At 42.4% G+C, this 22,495-nt stretch overlaps 1 protein-coding gene across 1 annotated transcript in view; it reads right to left on the bottom strand.

Annotated features, from left to right (window-relative positions):
• The window catches only part of HCN1 (hyperpolarization activated cyclic nucleotide gated potassium channel 1), a 314,353-nt gene that overhangs the window by 96,344 nt on the left and 195,514 nt on the right, over positions 1-22,495 (bottom strand). The window contains exon 4 of the mRNA XM_054033158.1: positions 14,857-15,075. Coding sequence (XP_053889133.1) covers positions 14,857-15,075 — 219 coding nt within the window. The remainder of the gene's footprint in view (positions 1-14,856; positions 15,076-22,495) is intronic.

Here is a 22,495-nt window from a genome sequence, read left to right as displayed (position 1 = left end):
GCCCCGGTGGGGTAAGTCTGGCCCCGAAACCTTTGTCGGAAAGTCTCGGGACTGACGTCGAGGGCGTCCAATATCGCGGCCTTCACCAGGTCGTAGTCCCGTGCTTCCTCAGCCGCCAATCCACGATAGGCCACCTGGGCCGCCCCCGTCAGGTAGGGGGCTAAGAGGGTAGCCCACTGGTCCCTGGGCCACCCGGCGACGAGGGCTACCCGCTCGAACGTGACCAGGAATGCCTCCGGGTCGTCGTCTGGGCTCATCTTAGTCAAGCGAAGGGGGGCAGCTAACCGCGGCATCTCTGCAGCCTCCCCTGCCAGCCCCGGTGCGGGGCGAGGGAGCGTGACCAGCAGCTGCTGCAGCTGGACTCCCAACTGCCGCACCAGCTGTTGCTGTTGCTCGAGCTGGGCTGTGTGCTGCTCCTGCTGCAACTGGAGCTGGGCGGCATCTCGCTGCTGTTGCTGTGCGAGCTGAGCGGCCTGCTGTTGCTGTTGCTGCTGCAGCTGGGCCGTCTGCTGCCGCTCCTGGCTCTCCGTGAGCAGCTGAAACAGCCGCTCCATATCCATTCCTTAGAACGGGGGGGGGGCAACTGCCACTCCCCCTCTAGCCCCTTCTCACAGGGGCAGAGGCTCGTGCCCCACGTTGGGCGCCAAATGTAGTAGGTCCTAGCCGGGGCTCGACCCTTCCGGGCAGGAGGGGAGCCACACCGACTCACTACTCTGGGAATAAGCAGTCAGTTAGTCCTGAAACTCCGGCTCTTTGGTGCAGAGTCGGAGCAACCACAGTTAAAGCTCAGGAGCCCAGGCCCTGGATCAGGGCGGGGCAAACACAGTTAGCTCAGACCCTTGCTTGCTGGGCTGAGCGGGCAAATAGTTCAGAGCCCAGGCCCTGGATCAGGGCGGGGCAAACACAGTTAGCTCAGGCCCTTGTTTGCAGGGGCTGAGCGGGCAAAGAGTTCAAAGCCCAGGCCCTGGATCAGGGCGGGGCAAACACAGTTAGGCTCAGGCCCTTGGTTGCAGGGGCTGAGCGAGCAGACAGTTCAGAGCCCAGGCCCTGGATCAGGGCGGGGCAAACACAGTTAGCTCAGGCCCTTGTTTGCAGGGGCTGAGCGGGCAAAGAGTTCAAAGCCCAGGCCCTGGATCAGGGCGGGGCAAACACAGTTAGGCTCAGGCCCTTGGTTGCAGGGGCTGAGCGAGCAGACAGTTCAGAGCCCAGGCCCTGGATCAGGGCGGGGCAAACACAGTTAGCTCAGGCCCTTGTTTGCAGGGAGCTGAGCGAGTGAATAGTTCAAAGCCCGGGCCCTGGATCAGGGCGGGGCAAACACAGTTAGCTCAGGCCCTTGTTGCAGGGGCTGAGCGAGCAAATAGTTCCAAGCCCAGGCCCTGGATCAGGGCGGGGCAAACACTGTTAGGCTCAGGCCCTTGTTGCAGGGGCTGAGCGAGCAATTAGTTCAAATCCCGGGCCCTGGATCAGGGCGGGGCAAACACAGTTAGCTCAGGCCCTTGTTGCAGGGGCTGAGCGAGCAAATAGTTCCAAGCCCAGGCCCTGGATCAGGGCGGGGCAAACACTGTTAGGCTCAGGCCCTTGTTGCAGGGGCTGAGCGAGCAATTAGTTCAAATAAGATATGCCTAGGCTTCTGTAGCCGAGCGTTGGGTGAGGGGGAAGCCTGCCACCCGTGCGGCGGGTGGCAGGGGGGAACGCAGGCCCACCCACTCCACTGCGTTCCAGCCCGGGGCCCTAACAGCGGTTGCTGCCGCTGCTGGTCAGTGGGGTATCCAGACCGCAACACACTGACATAGGCTCACACTCAGTTGCAGCCGGACCGGGGTCGGCTATCCCCGGGCTACTTCCGTGATCCCCCTCCCAGCCTACCTCGTTCGTTACGCCGGGATCGGGCCAGTCCATCTCCATGGGCTCCTCTCTGCCCGGGCTCGGTGGCAAGTCTGGTAGCTCTGCCGGGAAGTCCGGCCAATGGTCCTCAGGCGGCTCCTCTGGATAGCAGCAGGGGCGAAGGGGTTCGGGTCCAGTCTCACCCTCAGGGTTAGTGGGGTCCGGTTCCCAGGGGTTCTCCCAGTGGCGGGCGTGAACGGGCTCCGGCGGCTCCTCCTCGTAGCGGGCCCGGGGTAGCTCAGGCCAGCCAGGGTCCAAGCCCCGGTCTTCGACGGTCTCCTGGCCAGGAGCTCCCGGCCGCACGTCTGCTCCCTGTGGTGGCTGAGACCCAACTGAGCTCTGGCGGCCGGCCTTTATACTTCCTGTCCCGCCCCTTGACTTCCGGGGGGCGGGGACAGGCGGTGGTGGTCCCACCCACTCTGGTGCCGGCACGTGGGCTCCCTCTTCTGGGCAGGAGGGGAGCCACACCGACTCACTACAGGGATAAAGTGCAGAAATCTACCTTTCCAGGATACAGAAGATTTTGGGTAAAATTCTGAAAAGTGCTTAAGTGACTTAGGAGCCTAAATCCCATTGACTTTCACTTCACTTTCAAAAATGTTACCCTCTATGGTCACTGTTTCATATTTAGGGTTGGAATAACCTCTGCAACATCTGTTCCCTCCTACGCAGGGTGGGAATGACTGCTATATCTGCATAATAGTGGATCCACTGATTCTGCCCCTCCACCAAAACCCTACTATATGGTATTACATGGGAATCCCCTTCAGAGCCGAACTCCACAAAACACAGAAGGCACAAACCCCTAGTACTGGGTACTCAAATCCTGTTTCCTTCTATGCCACCAACTCTTTACAGGCAGGAACTTCTGTGTCCCTAAAGGGGAGAGCAGGATTTACCCCTAACGACAACTCAGTTTTTCAGGACTCAGCCATATTTTTTCATTGAATATGATCCTATAAGCCATTAATTTTTCTTTTTAAAATAAGTATTTAACAGTAGATAGAAAGTAATTTAATTTTAATCTGCATTCATATATAGCTTATTACTTTCACATTGCTTCTTGAGATAACCTACGGAGGTGGTATAATCTCCATCCTTAGAGGTTTTTAAGGCCTGGCTTGACAAAGCCTTGGCTGGGATGATTTTGTTGCGGTTAGTCCTGCTTTGAGCAGGGGGTTGGACTAGATGACCTCCTGAGGTCTCTTCCAACCCTAATCTTCTATGATTCTATGATAACTGGAGCTGGGCAAGATGCTAATTTAGTATGCAAGTTTTGCTAAAGGCATGATACCAGGTGCTGATTTTAGTTTCTGTGGAATGTCCCTGTTGTTACAGAAACTATGCTATAGTCAATCATTGCTTTTAACAGACAGAGGTAATAGACATTTCCAGAAAACAAACTGAGTGCAGAAGTGGTGATTGACATTTGTCACCATTTGTTCAGAAGCCTATGTCAAGTGACCTAGTGATCTCAGTTGTGTTCCTGGTAGACAGGTGTCCCTATCACAAGCATTACAGCTGGCACTAACTGGCACCCTTGCTAGAAGACAAAAGAGGGATTGAGTGGGCATGAAGACTAAACTGATTGCTTTTACCCAAATGGTCCCCACTCTGCTTGGCAGGCACATTGGTGTGGGGAGATCTCACACTACTACTTCAATCTTCGTTCAGTCTAGGGATTTTTTCACAGGTGCATGAAAATTTAATGGAGACACACACACACACGAAAAAGAAAAGAAATTGAACAAATTAACTAGACGCTTACTAACTTCACTTTAGGCTCAAATCCTACCTCTCTCTACTCATAGGTGCATAGGACCCAGACTGGTAGCAGAACCAATGCAGTTTCATTCCACTGTAGAGTTCCTTTCTTTGTGTAAAGTCTATGCTCCCGGCATACTGTGCAGCTGAGATTTGAGGTGGCTTCATCTGTCGCAGCATGGAAGAGGGATAATTTCTTGAGACCTTGCTCCTTGTCCCATTTAAGTCAATGAGAGTTTTGCCATTGTTTTCACTGGGAGCAGTAATGAGTCTTTATTTTTTAGGTAAAAAGCTGATTTGTATGGGAATTGGCAGAGAACATGAATTCAGGAAATTCACTATAACTTAATTAATTTCTCAATCACTGTAATTGAAAAGAACAATAACGAGAGGTTGTGTATTTTGTGGCAATTGAGAGGAAATGTTTGATTATTGCCTGTAAGTAAAATGACAGCAGGAAAGCATTCTTGCAAGCAAGAGAACTCTTTCGGGGGTAATCAGTGAACAACAGATATTGCCAACAGATGATCGCTTTTAGGCTAAAAAAAATCATTTCATTTCCATCAGTGATAAAGAGCTGATGGAAAGACACATCATACACCTCTTCAGGAAACCAAAGGAGTTATCATATATTATAATGTTTAGGGCACATAATACATAAGGAACTAATCAGGACCCTCCTGTTTCACAGTCACTGATCTCCACATTGCACGTCATACCTTGATCTCTAGGCGATTATACATTACATTTTTCTGTGAAAATGTCTAGTGTGCTAAATAGAGTAGCAGCATAAGGAGGGGAAGCTGCAGGAGGGAAGTGCCCCGAGTCTTTAAATTGATGTAAAAATGAATAAAGCAATTTTTAATGATGTTAGTGGGCTAAATTTTTTAATGTTTTTTATTTTTTAATAAATAACTGTCCAAATAAAAGTTTTGAAACAAAGTCATTTTGAACCAAAAAATATCAAAATGTATTGTCTTAACTCTTACAGAATTCTTTATTTCCCTGACCAAAACAATTTGGCAAAACCAATATGAATTTTCTAAACATTTCAATGTTGCTGAATTATGGTATTTTTCTGTATTTTGCCCTTCCCCCTAAAAAAACAAAATGAGTTTTGCACTTTTTTTTTTTTGCTCAGATCTACCTACAAAGGCTAGGGATGGAGCCTCTTGTGCTCCACATTTGTATCATTAACTGTCTCCTAATACTGGAACCCCCACTGTTAGCGTATTTCTAAAATGCAATATGATTGCAGCATGTATAGTCATATCTGAGCTTGGTTTGATCTAGAGCAGTGGTAATGGGAAAGGCCACTGGAAACGTACACTGCATTGTATCTGCAATCTCTCACAGATTTGCATTTTTTTTGTATTCCCAGTGTTTTGGGCTGAATGATAACTTCAATTAAGAAAAATTCTAATACTTCTGATGACAAAGAAATATTTAAGTGCATTAACCAATACAGAGCTGTTTTTTTCCCTGAGTCTCCAAAGAGACTGAAAAGAGAGCTTTAAGAGTTGGGAATTGCCCCCTTTATCTCTATGGGGTTTTAACCCTGAAACTAATTATGACCATTAAATGTCAACACTCTCAATTATTTCACTGCTGACCACTTTAACAGAAGTATTGGTTTATCCAGTGTGTCTGGGTTCACTCAAAAGCTACATGTTTTAAAGACACTAATAAATGAATGTTCTATCCAATATTTGATTTTTTTTTTGTCTTCAACCAAAGTATGGAAGGCGGGGGAAATGTTGATATATCTCTGGAATGGTGTCGGGGAGAGGGAAGTATCTGGGGAAAGCCTCAAAACTGAATGAAAGATCTCAGTGAGATGAGCAGAATGATTTCTTTAAAAATAGGTAAAAACAAGTCTATTAATAAAATAAAAAGTCCATGTGTGTTATCCTTAATTTTAAAAAAAGAGGCAATACTCTAAAGAATTCAAAACATGCTAAACTTTCTATGTTAGTTTTCTTCTCTCATATTGTATGTTATACTAAAATAAATTCTAAGAAAAGCAAGTTCTTTAGTAGATTAAAAAAAGGCACTTGCAGCCAATAGAGATATTCAGACTATTCATTCGCTGTTCATTCAGTCACAATGTTCCAAGAGTCCCCTGAAACAATGCCAACAATTGTGCATATTAACTTGCAAAAAACATATTTATATGTGCAAATACATGTTTGCAAACACAGATATCATGCGACTTCAATCAATTAGGACTACTAATGTAGGGTTACCATATTTTGTGCCTCCAAAAGGAGGACACTCCACGGGGCCCTGGCCCCGCCCCCAGCCCCGCCCCTCCCCCGCCCCAACTCCGCCCCCTCCCCAAAGTCTCCGCCCCCTCCCCTGCTTCCCGCGAACATTTAATTCGCGGGAAGCCTGGGCAGGTAAGGGGCGGTGTGGGGGGAGGAGGTGCGGCCCAGGCTGGCCCCCCGGCCCCCGGCCGACCACCCCCGGCCCGCCCAGCACTGCCAGCGGGCCCCTGGCGGCCCAGCGCACCCCCCGGCTCCCGGCCCCGACGGCCCAGCGCACCCCCCGGCTCCCGGCCCCGGCGGCCCAGCGCACCCCCCGGATCCCAGCCCCGGCGGCCCAGCGCACCCCCCCGGCGGCCCGGCTCCCGGCCCGACCCCCCGGCTCCCGGCCCCGCGGCCCAACGCACCCCCCCCCGGCGGCCCAGCTCCCGGCCCGACCCCCCGGCTCCCGGCCCCGCGGCCCAACGCACCCCCCCCCCCCCGGCGGCCCGGCTCCCGGCCCGACTCCCCGGCTCCCGGCCCCGCGGCCCAGCGCACCCCCAGGCTCCCGGCCCCGGCGGCCCAGCGCACCCCCCCCGGCGGCCCGGCTCCCGGCCCGACCCCCCGGCTCCCGGCCCCGCGGCCCAACGCACCCCCCCCGGCGGCCCAGCTCCCGGCCCGACCCCCCGGCTCCCGGCCCCGCGGCCCAACGCACCCCCCCCCCCGGCGGCCCGGCTCCCGGCCCGACCCCCCGGCTCCCGGCCCCGCGGCCCAACGCACCCTCCCGGCCCGACTCCCCGGCTCCCGGCCCCGCGGCCCAACGCACCCCCCCGGCGGCCCGACTCCCGGCCCGACCTCCCGGCCCTGCTGCCCAGCGCACCCCCCCGGCGGCCCGGCTCCCGGCCCCGCGCACCCCCCCGGCGGCCCGGCTCCCGGCCCGACCCCCCGGCTCCCGGCCCCGCGCACCCCCTCGGCGGCCCGACCCCGCGCGCCCGGCCCGGCTCCCGGCCCGGCACCGCGCGCCCGGCCCCGCGACCCCGGCCCGGCACCGCGCGCCTGGCCCCGCGACCCCGGCCCGGCACCGCGCGCCCGGCCCCGCGACCCCGGCCCAGCCCTCCCTCCCGATTTTCCCGGACATGCCCGGCTTTTGGGGGATTTCCCCCCGGACGGGGATTTGAGCCCCCAAAAGCCGGACATGTCCGGGAAAATCCGGACGTATGGTAACCCTAACTAATGTCATTGGTATCTACATGTACCACGACAACCAGCTCCTCGCCACCACTACACATAAGTCTGTCTAGATGTCTCGAGAGATCTGCAACCTTCACACCGAGCAGGCAAGTCACCATGCAGTTCTCCCAGTCATCACAAACCCAGCTATCTCTGTTTCTAATGATTGAATCCCCCATTACTATATTACCTAGTATATTACCCCTCCCAGAGAGGTATCCTCAGTGTAAGAGGATACCATGGTATCATCTGGAAGAAGGGTCCCAACTATGGAATCGTTCCGCTCCGCTCCAGTCTTGGCTGGCTAAGACAGACTCTTATTAAACCGAAGACAATGGGGGAGGGAGAGGAAAGAGAAAAAATAAGGGAGGGAAAGAAAAGGACACATAAAAGGTAGAGAGAACAACAAAGTCTCACATCCCAGATGGTGTTCAGGATTTAGTCAGGGCCAGTGGAGGTGGTGACATTATCTGGATCCCTCTCTTTGGACCAGTCTGGTCAGGAAAAATTGGGTTTTCAACTATATAGTGTTTTGTGAAAAACTTTTTTTCCCCCAAAAAAAGAATGAGTTTTCACTGAAAACAAACAAACAGTTTTCAGCCATTGTTTTAAAATGAAAAGTCAGCTTTTTTCATGAAAAATTTATACAAAAATGATTTTTTTTTTATTTGGTTTTGTTAACATCTGAACTGGAAAAAAAAATCCCTGTTTTTTGACCAGCTCTGCCTGTAATGTAACATTATAATGTATGAGGGGCAGGGGGTCTAAAAAAAAGCAGGTTATATAGATAAATATGTGGAAGTTATGTTATATTTTTCTAGAATCATATTGATAATGCTTAGCTTTAATGCATTTCTTATCTAACGGTATGCTTTCATTATGGTTTTAGAATAGTTACAATGTACGCAAAAAGAGTTTTAAAACTTTTTTTCTGTATCTGAAATGAAAGGAAATTTATTATAAAAAGGTATGTATATTGAACAGCAAGTAAAAATTCAGCTAAAAGTACTGCACTTTAAATTTAGCACAGACAGTCTATTTTTACATGAATACATAAATTAGAATAGATTTTCACAGCTAGGAGCCAGTGCACAAAGGGTCGCATAAAGCTCTGTATTGCAAAGGGAAGGTCACACTTCCATTCATTTCTGGTATACTCCTAACTCTTTATGGATCTATACTACATGTCTTGGTTATACAAATTATTATGTTCTGAAGGCAGAGATGCATGTGCCCTTAATTACTCAAACCACAGGAAACCAGAGGTCAGAGGAAAATTGAGAGAATCCTAAAATCTGCACAGTGAGAAATATTTTGTCAGCCATAATATAGTATTAGAAAAATATTGAGGCTTGTTTCCTTCTACACAGATGACACAATCAGGACCACTGGTACAACTGGGATAATTACTGGCAGCTATCTCCATCTGGCCTGAATCATATACTTGTCTTCCATTAAAAGGCAATTTCTACCATATTCTAAGACATACTTTTAGAAACAAGAAGTTATATATACCTTCCTCATTTGGGAAAATCATTACTGCATGAGATAACACACAGAGAGAAACAAAGAAAGCAGGTTGTTTGTAAAATCTGAGCCCAGTATAACTTGATGCTTTCAGAGCTAATTTAATATAATTATGAACATGGCTGCAATTGTAATGAGCTTGCTCCACATTTTTATATGGAAAACTGCTAGAAACCTTATCTATATTGGAAGCCAGAAGATCATTTTAAAGGTAAATTACCCATGACAGAGCAATAGATCAAGGACTGTCCCATCTGTCATTATAGAAGCAGTGAAGTCTGTTACAGTTTCACTTAGGTAGGATACAGCAGGGTGGATAGCACTTGGTTGCACAGTATATGTTATCTGAAGAAACTGGTATTTGTTTAAAGGTACAAGGTAAAAATAATCAGAAACCCCTAAGACAGGCTACAACAAAAGCGAATCTAGAGCACAAAAATGGAGTATTATGACAAGAGGAAAAAAAACCACAAGTGAATATTCTAATAAGAATATTCAAATTGATTTATATTCCCTTTTACAAGACGATAAGAATTCTGTTCTAGACAGTAAGTACAATTGATGTACATTTGAAAAGAAGCAAATGCCCATTATCTTATATCTTTGATCTTTAAAATTAAGGTGAATAACCTCTGTGATTTTAAAACATTTTTGAGAACAATAATTATTTCCCTAATATACCACAGACATATTTAATGCCTTTTCTCATTTCAAATTCTGGTCTTTCTCAGAAAAGACCCAGGGTCAAAATACATGCTATATACACCTTGCCCCCCTCCCCAAATCAACAAAAACAAAACAAAAAAACCTAGTACACATTACAATTATAATGAATGGAAATCATGTATGCAGAACTGATAGAATGAAAAAATGAGCAAGCCTGAGTGACTTTAAGGCCCAGTACATTCACATACCTCCCACAATATTCAAAATTTTTTCTCATCGTGAATGTGCCATAGCACACTTTTTGTGATAGATGGCACATTTACGGATCAAATCTGCACGTACCCTTTTTCAAAACAAGACTTTACTGTTGAAGAGTTATATAGTTGACGACATCCATGCCTGTAGTCCCATAGTTGTCATTAAACATTAATTGATATGTCAGAGTTTTGAGTCCACGATGGATCAAGGAGATTATTTGGTCCTAATTGTGCACTGAAAATATTTACAGAATACTCACTAATAAAAGAACTTACAAATCAATCAGAAATATAGACTTATAGAATATCAGTATGCCTTTTGAAATAGAATATCTGAAAAGGTCCTTCCTTTGAATGCCAGCCATTAATTTTTTCCTTCTAGAACAGTGTGTAAATGTTACAGCTATCACCTTTTGAAGTAATACTTTAAACTCATATTGCACCTTTGTATTAAGGATTTTAGAGCATTTTACAAAGATTAATTAAATGCAGGAAGTTTACATGCAAACCATCAACTGATGCTCACAAAAGACGACATAGTGAGTTGGTATTAAGCTGCAAAAAATGCAGAAATCAAGATTTCTAGTCTCGTCTTCTAACGAGTAAATCATATGACGATCCAAGTAAGAACATGAAATTGAAAAATAATCTTCACATACCAAAAACAAAGCAAAGCTAGTGAAGCAGAAGTCAACATTCTACAATTACCATTCTTTTTTAAGGGTTAAGTAGTGAGTTTGAGTTTAATTTTTTTGGCACAGAAGTCATAATTAAATTAGTTATTGAAGGTATGAGACAACAGATAGCATTGACTACATCTGAATTTACTGTAATGATTAGGTGATCACTCGTGGATTTTTGACAAATTGTTTTCAGCATCAAATATTTCACTGCCACGTAGCTAAGCAGGAAATAAAATCCATGCAGGCTAATGAGCATTAATACACAAAGAATGGGAATAAGCTATATCAGTAAAAAACACCTTTATGCCAGGATAACTGTTCACTCTAGTGGCTGTACTGGCATAACTATATCAGTAAAAATCACCCCCTTAACCAAAATAGTTACAATAGTTACAAAAATTACTGTGCCTTAGCAAAAATTCCACTTAATGGTATATTCACCAGTGTCAAAGGATCACTAGTGGTGTTTAACCAGGTGTTAAGTAGGGGTAACATTCAAAACTCTGGTGTTTTAATACAGAAGTTGCCCGATGGAGTATACAAGAAGTAATAAAGATGAAATAGAGTAAATAAAATGTCTAATTTACTTTTATTTAACCCATTATTTTATTTCATTTTAGTACTTTAGCCTGTTTTGTTTTGAATGTCCTCCTTTTAATTGGGACAGCAGTTTCATCAGGAGGCTGTCCATCAATGTGTTCCCATTAAGAGGATTCATGCAAAAGAATCCTGATTGAGATACTGAGTATTTGATCCCATTTTAAAATATATTTGAGCATGTTGCCCTGTTCATGATAAATATGTTTTTAGTACTTCTTTTTTAAGGTTCCCAGAGCTTTATTGGCATGGGCACCAAAATTCAAAATAATGTATTTTGTACAGGTGAATAGCAGTGTTAAAGAAAAAGGAATCTACCAACACTGGAAAAGAGAATCCATCATTTTTCACCTATATTTTTCTTGACTTCCGCATGTCATAAATCAAATTATTTCTGAATGCTAGTTAATATGTTAAAATGGTATATGTAGTGTAGTTTAAGTTGTGTGAAATATTGAGGCCCTAGGGTATTGTTTTAATTAAAACAATATTATGAAAACATTAATAATCCATTTAAAAAATGATAAGCACAGTCTTTGTAAGCAATGTTTGGCTTCTAAATTAACATTTTTGTAGTCAAAATCAGATAGCATTACACAGCTCAAGTTTAGACATAACGGCAAAAAGGTATTAAATTGAATTTTCATTCAACCCTATATGTAAGTAATTTCTTGAACACAGAAATGGATGGAGAAAATCTCCATTTTCTTTCTTTGCTGCAGTTGAGAACATCTGCAATCTTTTTCAGTTCTTAAAGAGAGCTGTAACCTTGTTATTTTACATCATCTTAAGATATTGTAAGGTATTAATGGTGGCACCTGTAGAACGCCTTTTAATTACGGCTTAATCATTTTTGATTTCAACAAAGATTGCAATGTTCCTACACTCTCTGATGATTACACTGATTTTTTCTGCAAATAAGAACATAAGAATGTCCATACTGGGTCAGACCAATGCTCCTTCTAGTCAATATCCTGTCTTCCGACAGTGGCCAATGCCAGATACGTCAGAGGGAATGAACAGAAGAGGTAATCATCAAGTGATCCATCCCCTGTCGCCCATTCCTAACTTCTGGCAAACAGTGGCTAGGGACACGTCAGAGCATGGCTTTATATCTCTGCCCACCCTGGCTAAGAGCCATTGAGGGATCTATCCTCCATGAACTTATCAAGTTCTTTTTTTGAACCCTGTTATAGTCTTCGCCTTCACAACATCCTCTGGCAAAGAGTTCCACAGGTTGACTGTGCGTTGTGTGAAGAAATACTTCCTTTTGTTCATTTTAAATCTGCTGCCTATTAATTTCATTCAGTGACCCCTAGTTCTTGTGTTATGAGAAGGAGTAAATAAAACTTCTTTATTTACTTTCTCCACACCAGTCATGATTTTATAGCCCTCTATCATATCCCCCCTTAATCGTCTCTTTTCCAAGCTGAAAAGTCCCAGTCTTATTAATGTCTTCTCAAATGGAAGCTGTTGCACATTCCTAATCTCTGTAAAGTGGTCAATTCATGTTTCTAAATAACTCTTAACAAACAAATGGATGTTTCCTTACCATAAACTACAGAAGTTTTCAGATTTTGACAATTTAATATGAAGTTAACAAAATGGAATTACACCTACAATAGAAAAAGCCAACATATTCTAAAATTTATACCTGGCTAGCAATAGGAAACATAATTATAACATTCTGCAAATTGACAAGTGTTCATTAAAAAAATCATACTGAAAATTCTCATATATTCTATCTGGCAATCCAACATTGTAAATGCATATTTCTTCTTTACAGAAAGAACATCTGTCAGGCTAATCTATTTGTTCCTTGAGTGCTGTTGCAATGGACTAGATCCAAAGCCCACCGAAATCAAAAGGAGACTTTCCAGTGACTTAACTGGGCTTGATATCAGGTTCTAGGTAGCACCATCTATTTCTTTAGCTTAGAAATATTTTTTGATTCTGTATTGTTCATCAGCTTAGTCTGTTAATTTATCATACATTTTGAAATGGATTCTAATGAAAGATTAAGTAAAGCACAGTCATATTCAGTTACAGTATTGTATATACCTCTGATAAGGATTGTTCCTTTAGCCTGCAAATTGGATAAATGGATGTTTCACAGACCAGTTTTTGCTGTTGCATTTTGTCAGCTAAAGATTGCTAAAGTTTCTGAATGTTAAAAGTAGTCTTATATTCCCATTACTAGTAACTTCAGAAAAAGTAAATCAAATCTGCAGCCAAATTAGGATTATGTAATATAAATGTGGCAGACGTGGCTTTATGCTGAATGAGATTTTGTTGTAATTATTGCACTTTGAGTTCAAGATATTTTGTGAAAACTGATATGCATAGTGGCTTTATTAGATTTCTTGGATTTATATATTAGTATCTTCATATTGATATATCAGTCTTACATGCAGCATCATGGACTTGTTGGCTCTACGGTATCCAAAAGAGGAGAGATATTGCACCTAATGGGGTTAAATTAAGGGCATTTTTGAAGAATGTGAGATTAAATTAGAAATGAGTGATGAGAAGGGAGGTTGTGCTTAGTTTCAGATCTGGATTAAGTTGGTGTTGACATGATTTTTGCATCTTTTATCCTATGTTTGTTCCACTGCTCTGCATGAAATAATACTGAATAGATATTTTTGTAGAATCCAACTGAATGCAGGTATTTTTACTACTTATAACAGAAAGCTGTTCCAAGTGGCATGTTTCCTGAAATCATTATCTCTGCCCCACACAAATAGGAGTCTATATAAAAAAAAGACCCCAATATCAGGACTGTCCCTATAAAATCGGGACATCTGGTCACCCTAGCAAGATTCATCCTTTACTTTCCATAATCTCGGCCAAATTGCTTGTTCAGGGCCTCATTATATTCAGCTTGGACTACTGCAATATCCTTCTCTCTTGCCACCCTATAGCACCCATACAAAATGCTCCTCTTTGCTAGTCAGTTTGATCATATCACTCCCTTCTTCAATTTGGCTCCCAAGGTGTTATCTCATGAAATTTGAGCTTCTTGTCACTACCTCCAAAACACTATAAACTGTGCACCTCCTTACTCTCCCTTGCAATGTTTCACATTCCCTCTGCTCTGCCAGCATTCCCACCCTCATCTATCCATTTGACACTTCTCCCTCATTTATCTCTGTGTCTTCATTAACAACATCTATGCCTATTATCACCTTTTCACGCTTGTCCAAAAGGCCCACTTCCCCATTCACATTTAAGTCTCTTTTAAAGATCCATTTCTACCATGCTGCCAACTGTGGATCTAATTGTATTACTTGAAACCAAACCAAACAAAAAAAAACCTGTTGGTTCCTTTCCCCTAAATTCTGTCTACCTTTCCATCTTTAGACTGGGAACTCCTTGGGACATACCTTCCTTAATATTTGGAAAGCACCCAGCACACTGTAGATGCTATTGTAAACTAATAAAATATTATTAATTTAATGTGAATAAGGACTGCAGATCTGACCCTCTGAAGGGTTTTCACAGTTATCTCTAGATAAAGCTCATTAATCTTGTCAGCCTAGAAGTCTCTAAGACATGGAACATCCTGGTAGGGTGTTGGTGTCTGGGAAAAACAGCATCAGCTTCTGAATATTTTAGAAGCTGAAGAAAGCCACTGATGGCCACTGCAACAACATAATTTCCCATGTTCAACTAGTGGTCAGAAAAAAGTTCCCATTGTCTTCAAGGACTAGAACTGATGCAATACTTATTACACTAAACAATAAATTAAAAATCAGAAAATATTGTTCACTCATATCCAAATTCTCACCCAGGGCACGGGCACACAGATCTGCATAAGCATTGACTACCATGGAGTTGCACCAGGGATGAATTTGGCCCATTCTTATATTTCTGCATGTTCAGTAAAGTTAACTGCAGTATTCAACTCTACTAGGCTACAGCATATGGATTTGTGACTTATTTCACATTGAACACAACTTGGTAATCATTTTTGAAATAGAAGATTCAGTTTAAAGTAATTACCTTCTCTTGATATTGTCGTCGTGAGGAATCCAAAGACTGAATTAGGGCCGTGGCATGACCAACAAACATGGCATAACATGTAGCCCCCACAATCATACTCAACATGGTAATCCAGAGATCGGACATGCTGACAGGGGCCCGGGCTCCATAACCAATACAAAGCATGTGGCTCATGGCTTTGAAGAGTGCATACGAATACTGCTTTCCCCAGGAATCATTCTGCAAGAAAAGAGAAAAGTGACACAGCCAGCGAGAAGGTGGAGGACAAAGTATATTTGACCTATGTAACAGGAACATTATAGATCATTGGTTTTGAAGGAACATCCTGGTAATGTACCCTCTGTGTATAGGAAAGAGATATTCTGTTACATAAAGCATTGGGAAGACTGTCAGATATTACTTAGCACAGTGACAGAAAATAAGTGGATTATTTTAAAAACAAATATTTTTTCTCACACTTGTATGTTAACCTAATTAAGCTAAGGATAAAAGTCAATTTTATTTTAAAGTCCAGTGCAGGGAGTTTAGAAAGAGCTGAGCATCCAGACCTTCCAAGAACCCAAACGCAATATTTTGGTTTCATGTCCAGTAAGACAGAAAGAAGCAATGTAGGTCTTTCTTTCTTTCTTTCTCTTTCCCTAACTAATTGTTTATGTTGTTGCCATCTGTGAATGTGATAGTATAGAAAATACACAAAGCTGCTTGCGGGCTTTTTGTTGTTGTTTTATTTTTGTTTTTTGTTTTAGCGTATTACCACTTTCATTTGGAATTTTATTTTCTAAAATTTTAGACAAAATTCTGCCTGTTGAAAAGAGGTTCTGCTCTCCACCTGTGAACCCACCATTTCTGCAGGTAAAAACCTCAACTATATAGACCTTTCAGGCTCCATTTGAAGAAGTGTAATTAAACCTCTCTACAAATGAAAGGTATCCCACACTGTGTCCACCTTTAAGAGTTATTTGGTTCCCACACTGCCTTTTTATCCTGTGTTCTGCCTGCAATGAAGTTTCAATATAATACACTATAGATGTCCTCACTCACAGTTATTACAGGAGCCATGCATTTTGTTTTAACAAGTTTAAATAGATAAATGTCATTTACAATACATCAGCATTTAATAAATATACAATGCATCAACACTGGCTTATGGCAATTTTAACAAACTGCTACATCATTTTCAGCTATTAGCTATTTCACTTCCTAAGAACACCTTTGATTCTCATGGGTGAATGATGTGTTTTTCTACTTATTTTTCTGTCTGTGATATTCCTAATATACATCAAAAACATCACAATTCACAAAGAATCTATCTACATATAATCTGCACTAATGACTAAACATCTTTCACAGCCACAGATACAAAAACAACTTTAGACTGGGCTAGATTCATGAGTTCTGCACATATGACATGTATCTATCATTCTGGATGCCTCTGAGATTAGAAAGTACCTACAGCTCATTCACAAGCTTTTAAAACTGTATAGGTGTTTGCAAAGTGCTGCTTTAGCCTTGTATAGGCTCAAAGGAGCTATGTCTAAACAAGACCAGACATTGTAAAGCTGACAAAGAAGCCATGGGACTCATTTTGGATTTTTCCTATTTTCTTTGCCAGAGGAATACAACTAATACTGCTTTAAACCAGTTAACCATCTGTTGCTCTTATTAACAAATCGTGCTATGAACCTCACAGTACAGACGAGAAAAAATGATCTCTGCCACAGACAGCTTCCAATATAATTTCAGACATGACACAATGAGGGTGTGTGGGAGGAAAAACAATGATGAAATCAACAAGATTCAGTGGTTACTCAGCAAAGGCCATTGCACATCACAACATAAGCAAACAAATTGTTTTTCTCTCAGAGAAATTTGGGGAGGTGTAACACACATACACACACAGGTCAACTACATTCACTGGAGTCAGCACGGCAGAACTGGGTCTTTAGCAGTGACTTATATACGTAAACTCAGATTTTGTTGCACTCATCCACTAACCCCATTATTTTTTTTACTTAATAATCATTAATTCCTAAAAAGTGATCTGGAAAATTCTGGTGTGTGTATGAGAGAGTAAGAGATATGCTGATTCAATACTATTTTTGGAAGGGAAGGTGGAGTCTCAATAGAATTCAAGAAGCTGCTTTCTTTGTTCATTGATCTGTCCCCAAATATAGCATACACTTAAAATAAAATGTGCTGTTTTCATTTTTTTCAAGTTAAATACATCACACTAATACCAAGTTTAATCTACAGAAATAAGAATAAAGATGATCTAAGTATTTTCAATGCATGTTGTTTAAACCTAGGGTTCGTCAGCATCGGCCTTAGATTTGTCAGTGTCACAGGTTGGAATTTTCCACAACCTGACGCCAAAGTGCTGGTCTTTGCTATAGACAAAAGTGCAGAGTGCATCATTCCTCTGTTACCAGAGTATAGAATTCTCTGCATGCAGCATTTCCCCACCAACTCCATAAGGCAATTTTATGTGATGCATTCTGAACTAATACTGCTGAATTACCCAAAGTCCATATTATGTAGCTAACCACGTTTTGTTTACACATTCAGCTTTTCTTTAATATAATTGTTGCCATTTAAAATATTTCCCTAAATGACCCATATTCTGTTCTTGCTGTGGGAAAAAAACCCTCTATCCAGCCTTTCCAACTGATAGGTAAAAAAGGGCATTTAATTTCTTCTTTGACAGTGAGTTGATCACTGGTTCCAGATTAGCAGTAATCGGTTTAAACTGTTTTAAATGGAATGACATTAATTTGGAATAAACTATTAAAGACAGTAACTGTGAGAAATACCAAAGCTGTTTATCCAAGGATTGATTGCATAATCTAGCTTGATGACACTAGGAAATCCTCAGATGTGTAAAAGCAGTGATCACTGATCATTTGCAATTAGTTTTGGGAGTATAAGCATTAATTTAGAGCGGTTATCCCACAGAGCACATTCAGCACACTGCACTCTTGATGTTTAAGGGTCTTATACATCGAGAGTACACTTGTTTCCTCTGATCGAAGGATGTTATCCTTTCCCTCATAACTCTACATAAGCCTGTTATAAATAACTGTTTTATAATATGTTAACTTCTCAGCTCATAAGCATAATTTCACAGAAAGGTTATAGGACACATTTAGGGGACAAAAAAGGAAAGCTAAACTATGTTGCTCAATGGAATAAGAGTTTCTGTTTTAGTGGAATCTGAAGAGGTTATTACTAGAAGATTCTGTTGTCATCAGACAAATCAATTCTACTCCCACGTTGCAGTCCTTGCCTCAGGCACAGCTTATCATTAGGGCTAAGATTTTATCACGGTTATTTTTAGTAAAAGTCACCAAGAGGTCACAGGCAATAAACAAAAATTCACGGAGCCCGTGACCTGTCCATTACTTTACTAAAAATAACCGGGGGGGGGGGGGGGAGGTGGATAGGGAGCAGGGCTAGGTGGGGGGGGTGGAGGAATGGAGTCCCATGGGGGGAGGGACTGATAGGCCGAGCCCCCCACCATGGTGCAGCAGCCGTTGTGGGGAGCGCAGCCACAGGGGGCACACAGCCCCCACTCCAGAGCAGGCCCATCTACAGAAGAGAGGTGTGCGGCCCCGACTGCAGCCCCCACAAAGTCCCAACTGCAGCGAGGGGGGGAACACACGGCCGTGGGAAGCCGCAAGGAGGCACACGGACCCGGGTGCAACTGCTGGGCAAGGGTGCACAGTCCCAGCTGCAGCCCCCAGAAGAAGCCATGGGGCTAGGGGCTGCAGGGTCCTGGTTCCAGCCAGTCCCAGCACAGCAGGGGCGCACAGTCCCTCCTCCTCCTCCTGAAGCCCTAGAAGTCACAGAGGTCCAGTAAAGCCACGGAATCCATGACTGCCGTCACCTCTGTGACTAAATTGTGGCTTTACTTATTGTCAGTCGGCCTTCCCTTGCATTCAGATATAAACTGATTTAGAAATCTTGCAGCAAGCAGGTTATTTCACAGTGGGGTTTTCCCACATTCTGATTCCACTCCCCACCCCCTTCCAGATTATTCTAACTGCAGGTATCAAAGGAAGGTGCAGGTGAGTTTGCAAGGGCATGCTTTACTCACTATAGACCAGACATATTTGATTTGAACTACTAGGGGGAAATTAAATTGTTGTATCCAAAATCTCTGATTTTGTTTCCCTCCCCTCCCCTTAATATTGCAGTAGCACCCAGGTCCCTGATCAGGACTAGGGCTATCCATCCACATGCACAGTGTGGCGATACATATTCAATATACAACAAAGTAAATACACACATACACACATTTATATATTTACTTTGTTCAGAGTTGCTATATGACTTTGCTGTCACTACACTACACTACAGTTTTGCTGCTGTGTCCCCCATGCCATCAGTTAAACAAAAACAAAGCAGGATCACAAATCTTTGTCTTTGTTTTTTGGTGCAGCAGACCCATCTTACAGGCTATGACTGCCACTTTCTTCGTTCATTTGTATCCAAGCTTCAGTGGTTTTTTTTTTTTTTTTGGGGGGGGGGGAGGGGAAGGGAAGGGAATTGGGTTTGTTTTTTTAAATCCTTTCACTCAGTCTAGTATCCTTAAGGCAACATCCAGCAAGGCTGTTTTTCCACTATTCCATTTTCCTGACATTCTCACTAGTACCTCTAGGGAAAAATCTTTGATTCCAAACCAACTCAACTTTCTTTCCATAAAATATTGCCCACAATGCCACAGAAATGATCAACTGTGCTTTTGGTTTTGCACACATTACATGGCCCATCTTTACATCTTTTTAATATGTTTAACTTATCATTTAGGGCACAGTGACCTGTTCACACTATAAAATGACTTCACTTTTTCTGTGGTGACAGTGGAGTATTCTATTATCTTCAATTCTGAGCATACACATAAAACCTTTGACCTTTTGTTTCCTTTGCCCACAGTTCTTGCGATTTCTTCACAAGTGCCTTTTTGACCACACTTTTAAATTCTTCTAAACTTAAGGGAATGTTAATATCCACCTCCTCATTTTTTAGAGCTTGTTTTGATGCTTTGTTAGCCACCTCATTTCCAGGTATTCCAATATGCGCTGGAATCCATGCTATTGTTACACAGATACCTGCTTGCATTATTTCCATAGTTAGGAACATTATTTCACTTATGTCATTTCTGCTTCCTGGAGTCTCTGTTCTCATTGCCACTATAACTGACAGGGAAGCAGATAAAATTACAGCTGCAGCTGGCTGCACATCTCTTACCCAGGTTAGTGCCACCAATATCTCATTAGTTCAGCCATTGGAATGGTCACAATTTGATAGCCTTTGAGATTTCTGGATTCAAAGACTAGGAACACAGAAGGCTGTTGCTACTCTACCTCTGCTGTCATATTTTGATTCATCTGGACCTATTTTTCATAAATAAATTCAGAAATGTCATTGGCCATAATGTGTTTTTATTCTTTCCCTCAGTTCTTTCATACCATTCCAAATCCACAAATGGGAGAATAATTATCCAACTGTAATTTGATTTCCCATGACTAATAATTTTTAGTTCTCTCAGTTTTTCTTTTTTATGTATCTCCTTTACATATTTTTTGACCCTGATAGTATGAGAAAGTCTGTGGCAACCTAAATCATTTTGTCTACTCAGCTCCCAGCAGTCCTCATAAATTGGTTGTGTACTTCTATTTTCACGATTTTCATTTACCTTTCCCCAAAAGGTTAGATCTAATAGTTTCACCCTTAAATTTATAGGTGCTTCTCCAGTGGCTATTTGCAACACACACACTGGTGTTATCATTGCACCACATGCCAATTGCAGAGCTGAGGCCTGGAGCAGTTCCAAGTTTCTAAGAATTGTTTTTGAGGCTGAACCACAATCTTGGCATCCATAAAACTGGTCTTATCAATGCTCTATACCATTATAATCAGTACCTTCTTATCTGCATCCCATTTGCTTCCAGCTACACTATTAAAGTTCATCCTACTTTTACACTTTTGGAAAAGTCACATAGGTAATATCATACAATTTAATTTAACAAACACTACTTCTAGGAACATAAACTTTTTAACTATCTAAATTTTTTCACCATAAAAAAAGTAAGATCCATTCTTCCCTAATTTTCTTCCCGTTAAAAAGCATTTCCTTAGTTTTTGCAAGTGAAAATTTCAATCCCCAATCATTTCCCCATTTGGAAATTCTCTGGAGTGTCTCATTTATCTTTTCCACAACTATTTTAAGTCTTTTATGCTTAGTCCATATAACACAGTCATCTGTGAAAAAGGAAATACGTAATCCCATCTACACACTTTCCGTGAGGTCATTTATCATAATGGAAAACAAAGTAGGGCTTGTAATAACTTCCTTGAGTTTGATTTTTAATCTTCTAGGTTTTCGATAAAGCTGTTCCCCCTTTCACTTGTATAATTTTGTCACTTAAAAAGTCCCTTATCCACCAAAACATTCTCCCTTTTATTCCAATTTTGGCTGGTTTATAAAGGAGGCCTTCCCACTATAGCATCTCATATGTTTTTTCAATGTCCAGGAAGACTGTAATCATAAGAACATAAAAATGACCATACAGGGTCAAACCCATGGTCCATCTAACCTAGTTTCCTGTCTTCCAACAATGGCCACTGCCAGATGCCTCAGAGGGAATGAACAGAACAGGGAAATTATTAAGTGATCCATCCCCTGTTATCTAGTCCTATCTAATGGAAGTTGGAGGTTTAGGGACACCTGGGGTTGCATCTCTGTTCATCTTGGTCAATAGACATTGATGGACCTATCCTCCATGAACTTATATAATTCTTTTTAAACCTAGTTATAGTTTTGGCCTCCACAACATTTCCTGAAAATGAGTTCCACAGGATGATTATATGAAGAAATAAGTCCTTAAGACTGACTGAAAAAATACAAATTGTAATCCTGTTAACCTAAATATACAATACAGAGGAAGAATCAAACACTTTTCCCAAAGGTCTGCAGAAGTGCAGGAAGAAATATTTAATGAAAATAAATATAGGAGTTCATTTTCAAAGATTTCATAACATTAAATTTGGCTGGGCAAACAAGAGAAGCAGCCCTAAGGTTTGTTGATTGATGAGGGGAAGAAAAACTCAAGGTCAAAGCCAAGGCATGTGACTTAATGGTAGAGAATTTAAATCCTTCAAGAAACCTTTTGAATGAGAATTTTAAATATTGGGGGATAATGACAGAGATTCTAAAATCTTATGTGGACTAGAGAGACAACAACAATTTTATTTTTCAGATAGTTAAAAGTTGATAGACATGATGTTATAGGTATTGTAAGTTGACAGATCTGGAGTAACGAATCGATCCATTTATGAAATGCCATTATAATGGCATCAAGAAAATCTTTGAATTTACAATGGTTGACAATGTGTTATATAGCACAACTCTTAGAGGCAGTTCAAGGAGCAGAGTGATATAAACCTGACTAGCAACTCCACAGTATGCTGACTTACTAGAAATTGTAAGAGGAATCTCCAGTTTGCAATGATATTTACAAGCATTCTACAAAAATGCAGTAGCAGCAGATAGGGAACCTAGTAGGAAATGGCATGTGTGAGTTCCGTACACAGCTCAGAGTAGACAACATATTATGCAGAGTTCCTGACCTGAAATGAT

This window comes from Malaclemys terrapin, chromosome 6 (genome assembly GCF_027887155.1).
Source record: "Malaclemys terrapin pileata isolate rMalTer1 chromosome 6, rMalTer1.hap1, whole genome shotgun sequence".
NCBI classification, from domain to species: Eukaryota; Metazoa; Chordata; order Testudines; family Emydidae; genus Malaclemys; species Malaclemys terrapin.
Note: the sequence above shows the minus strand (reverse complement) of the source record. Positions and strands in the feature narration are given on the sequence as shown.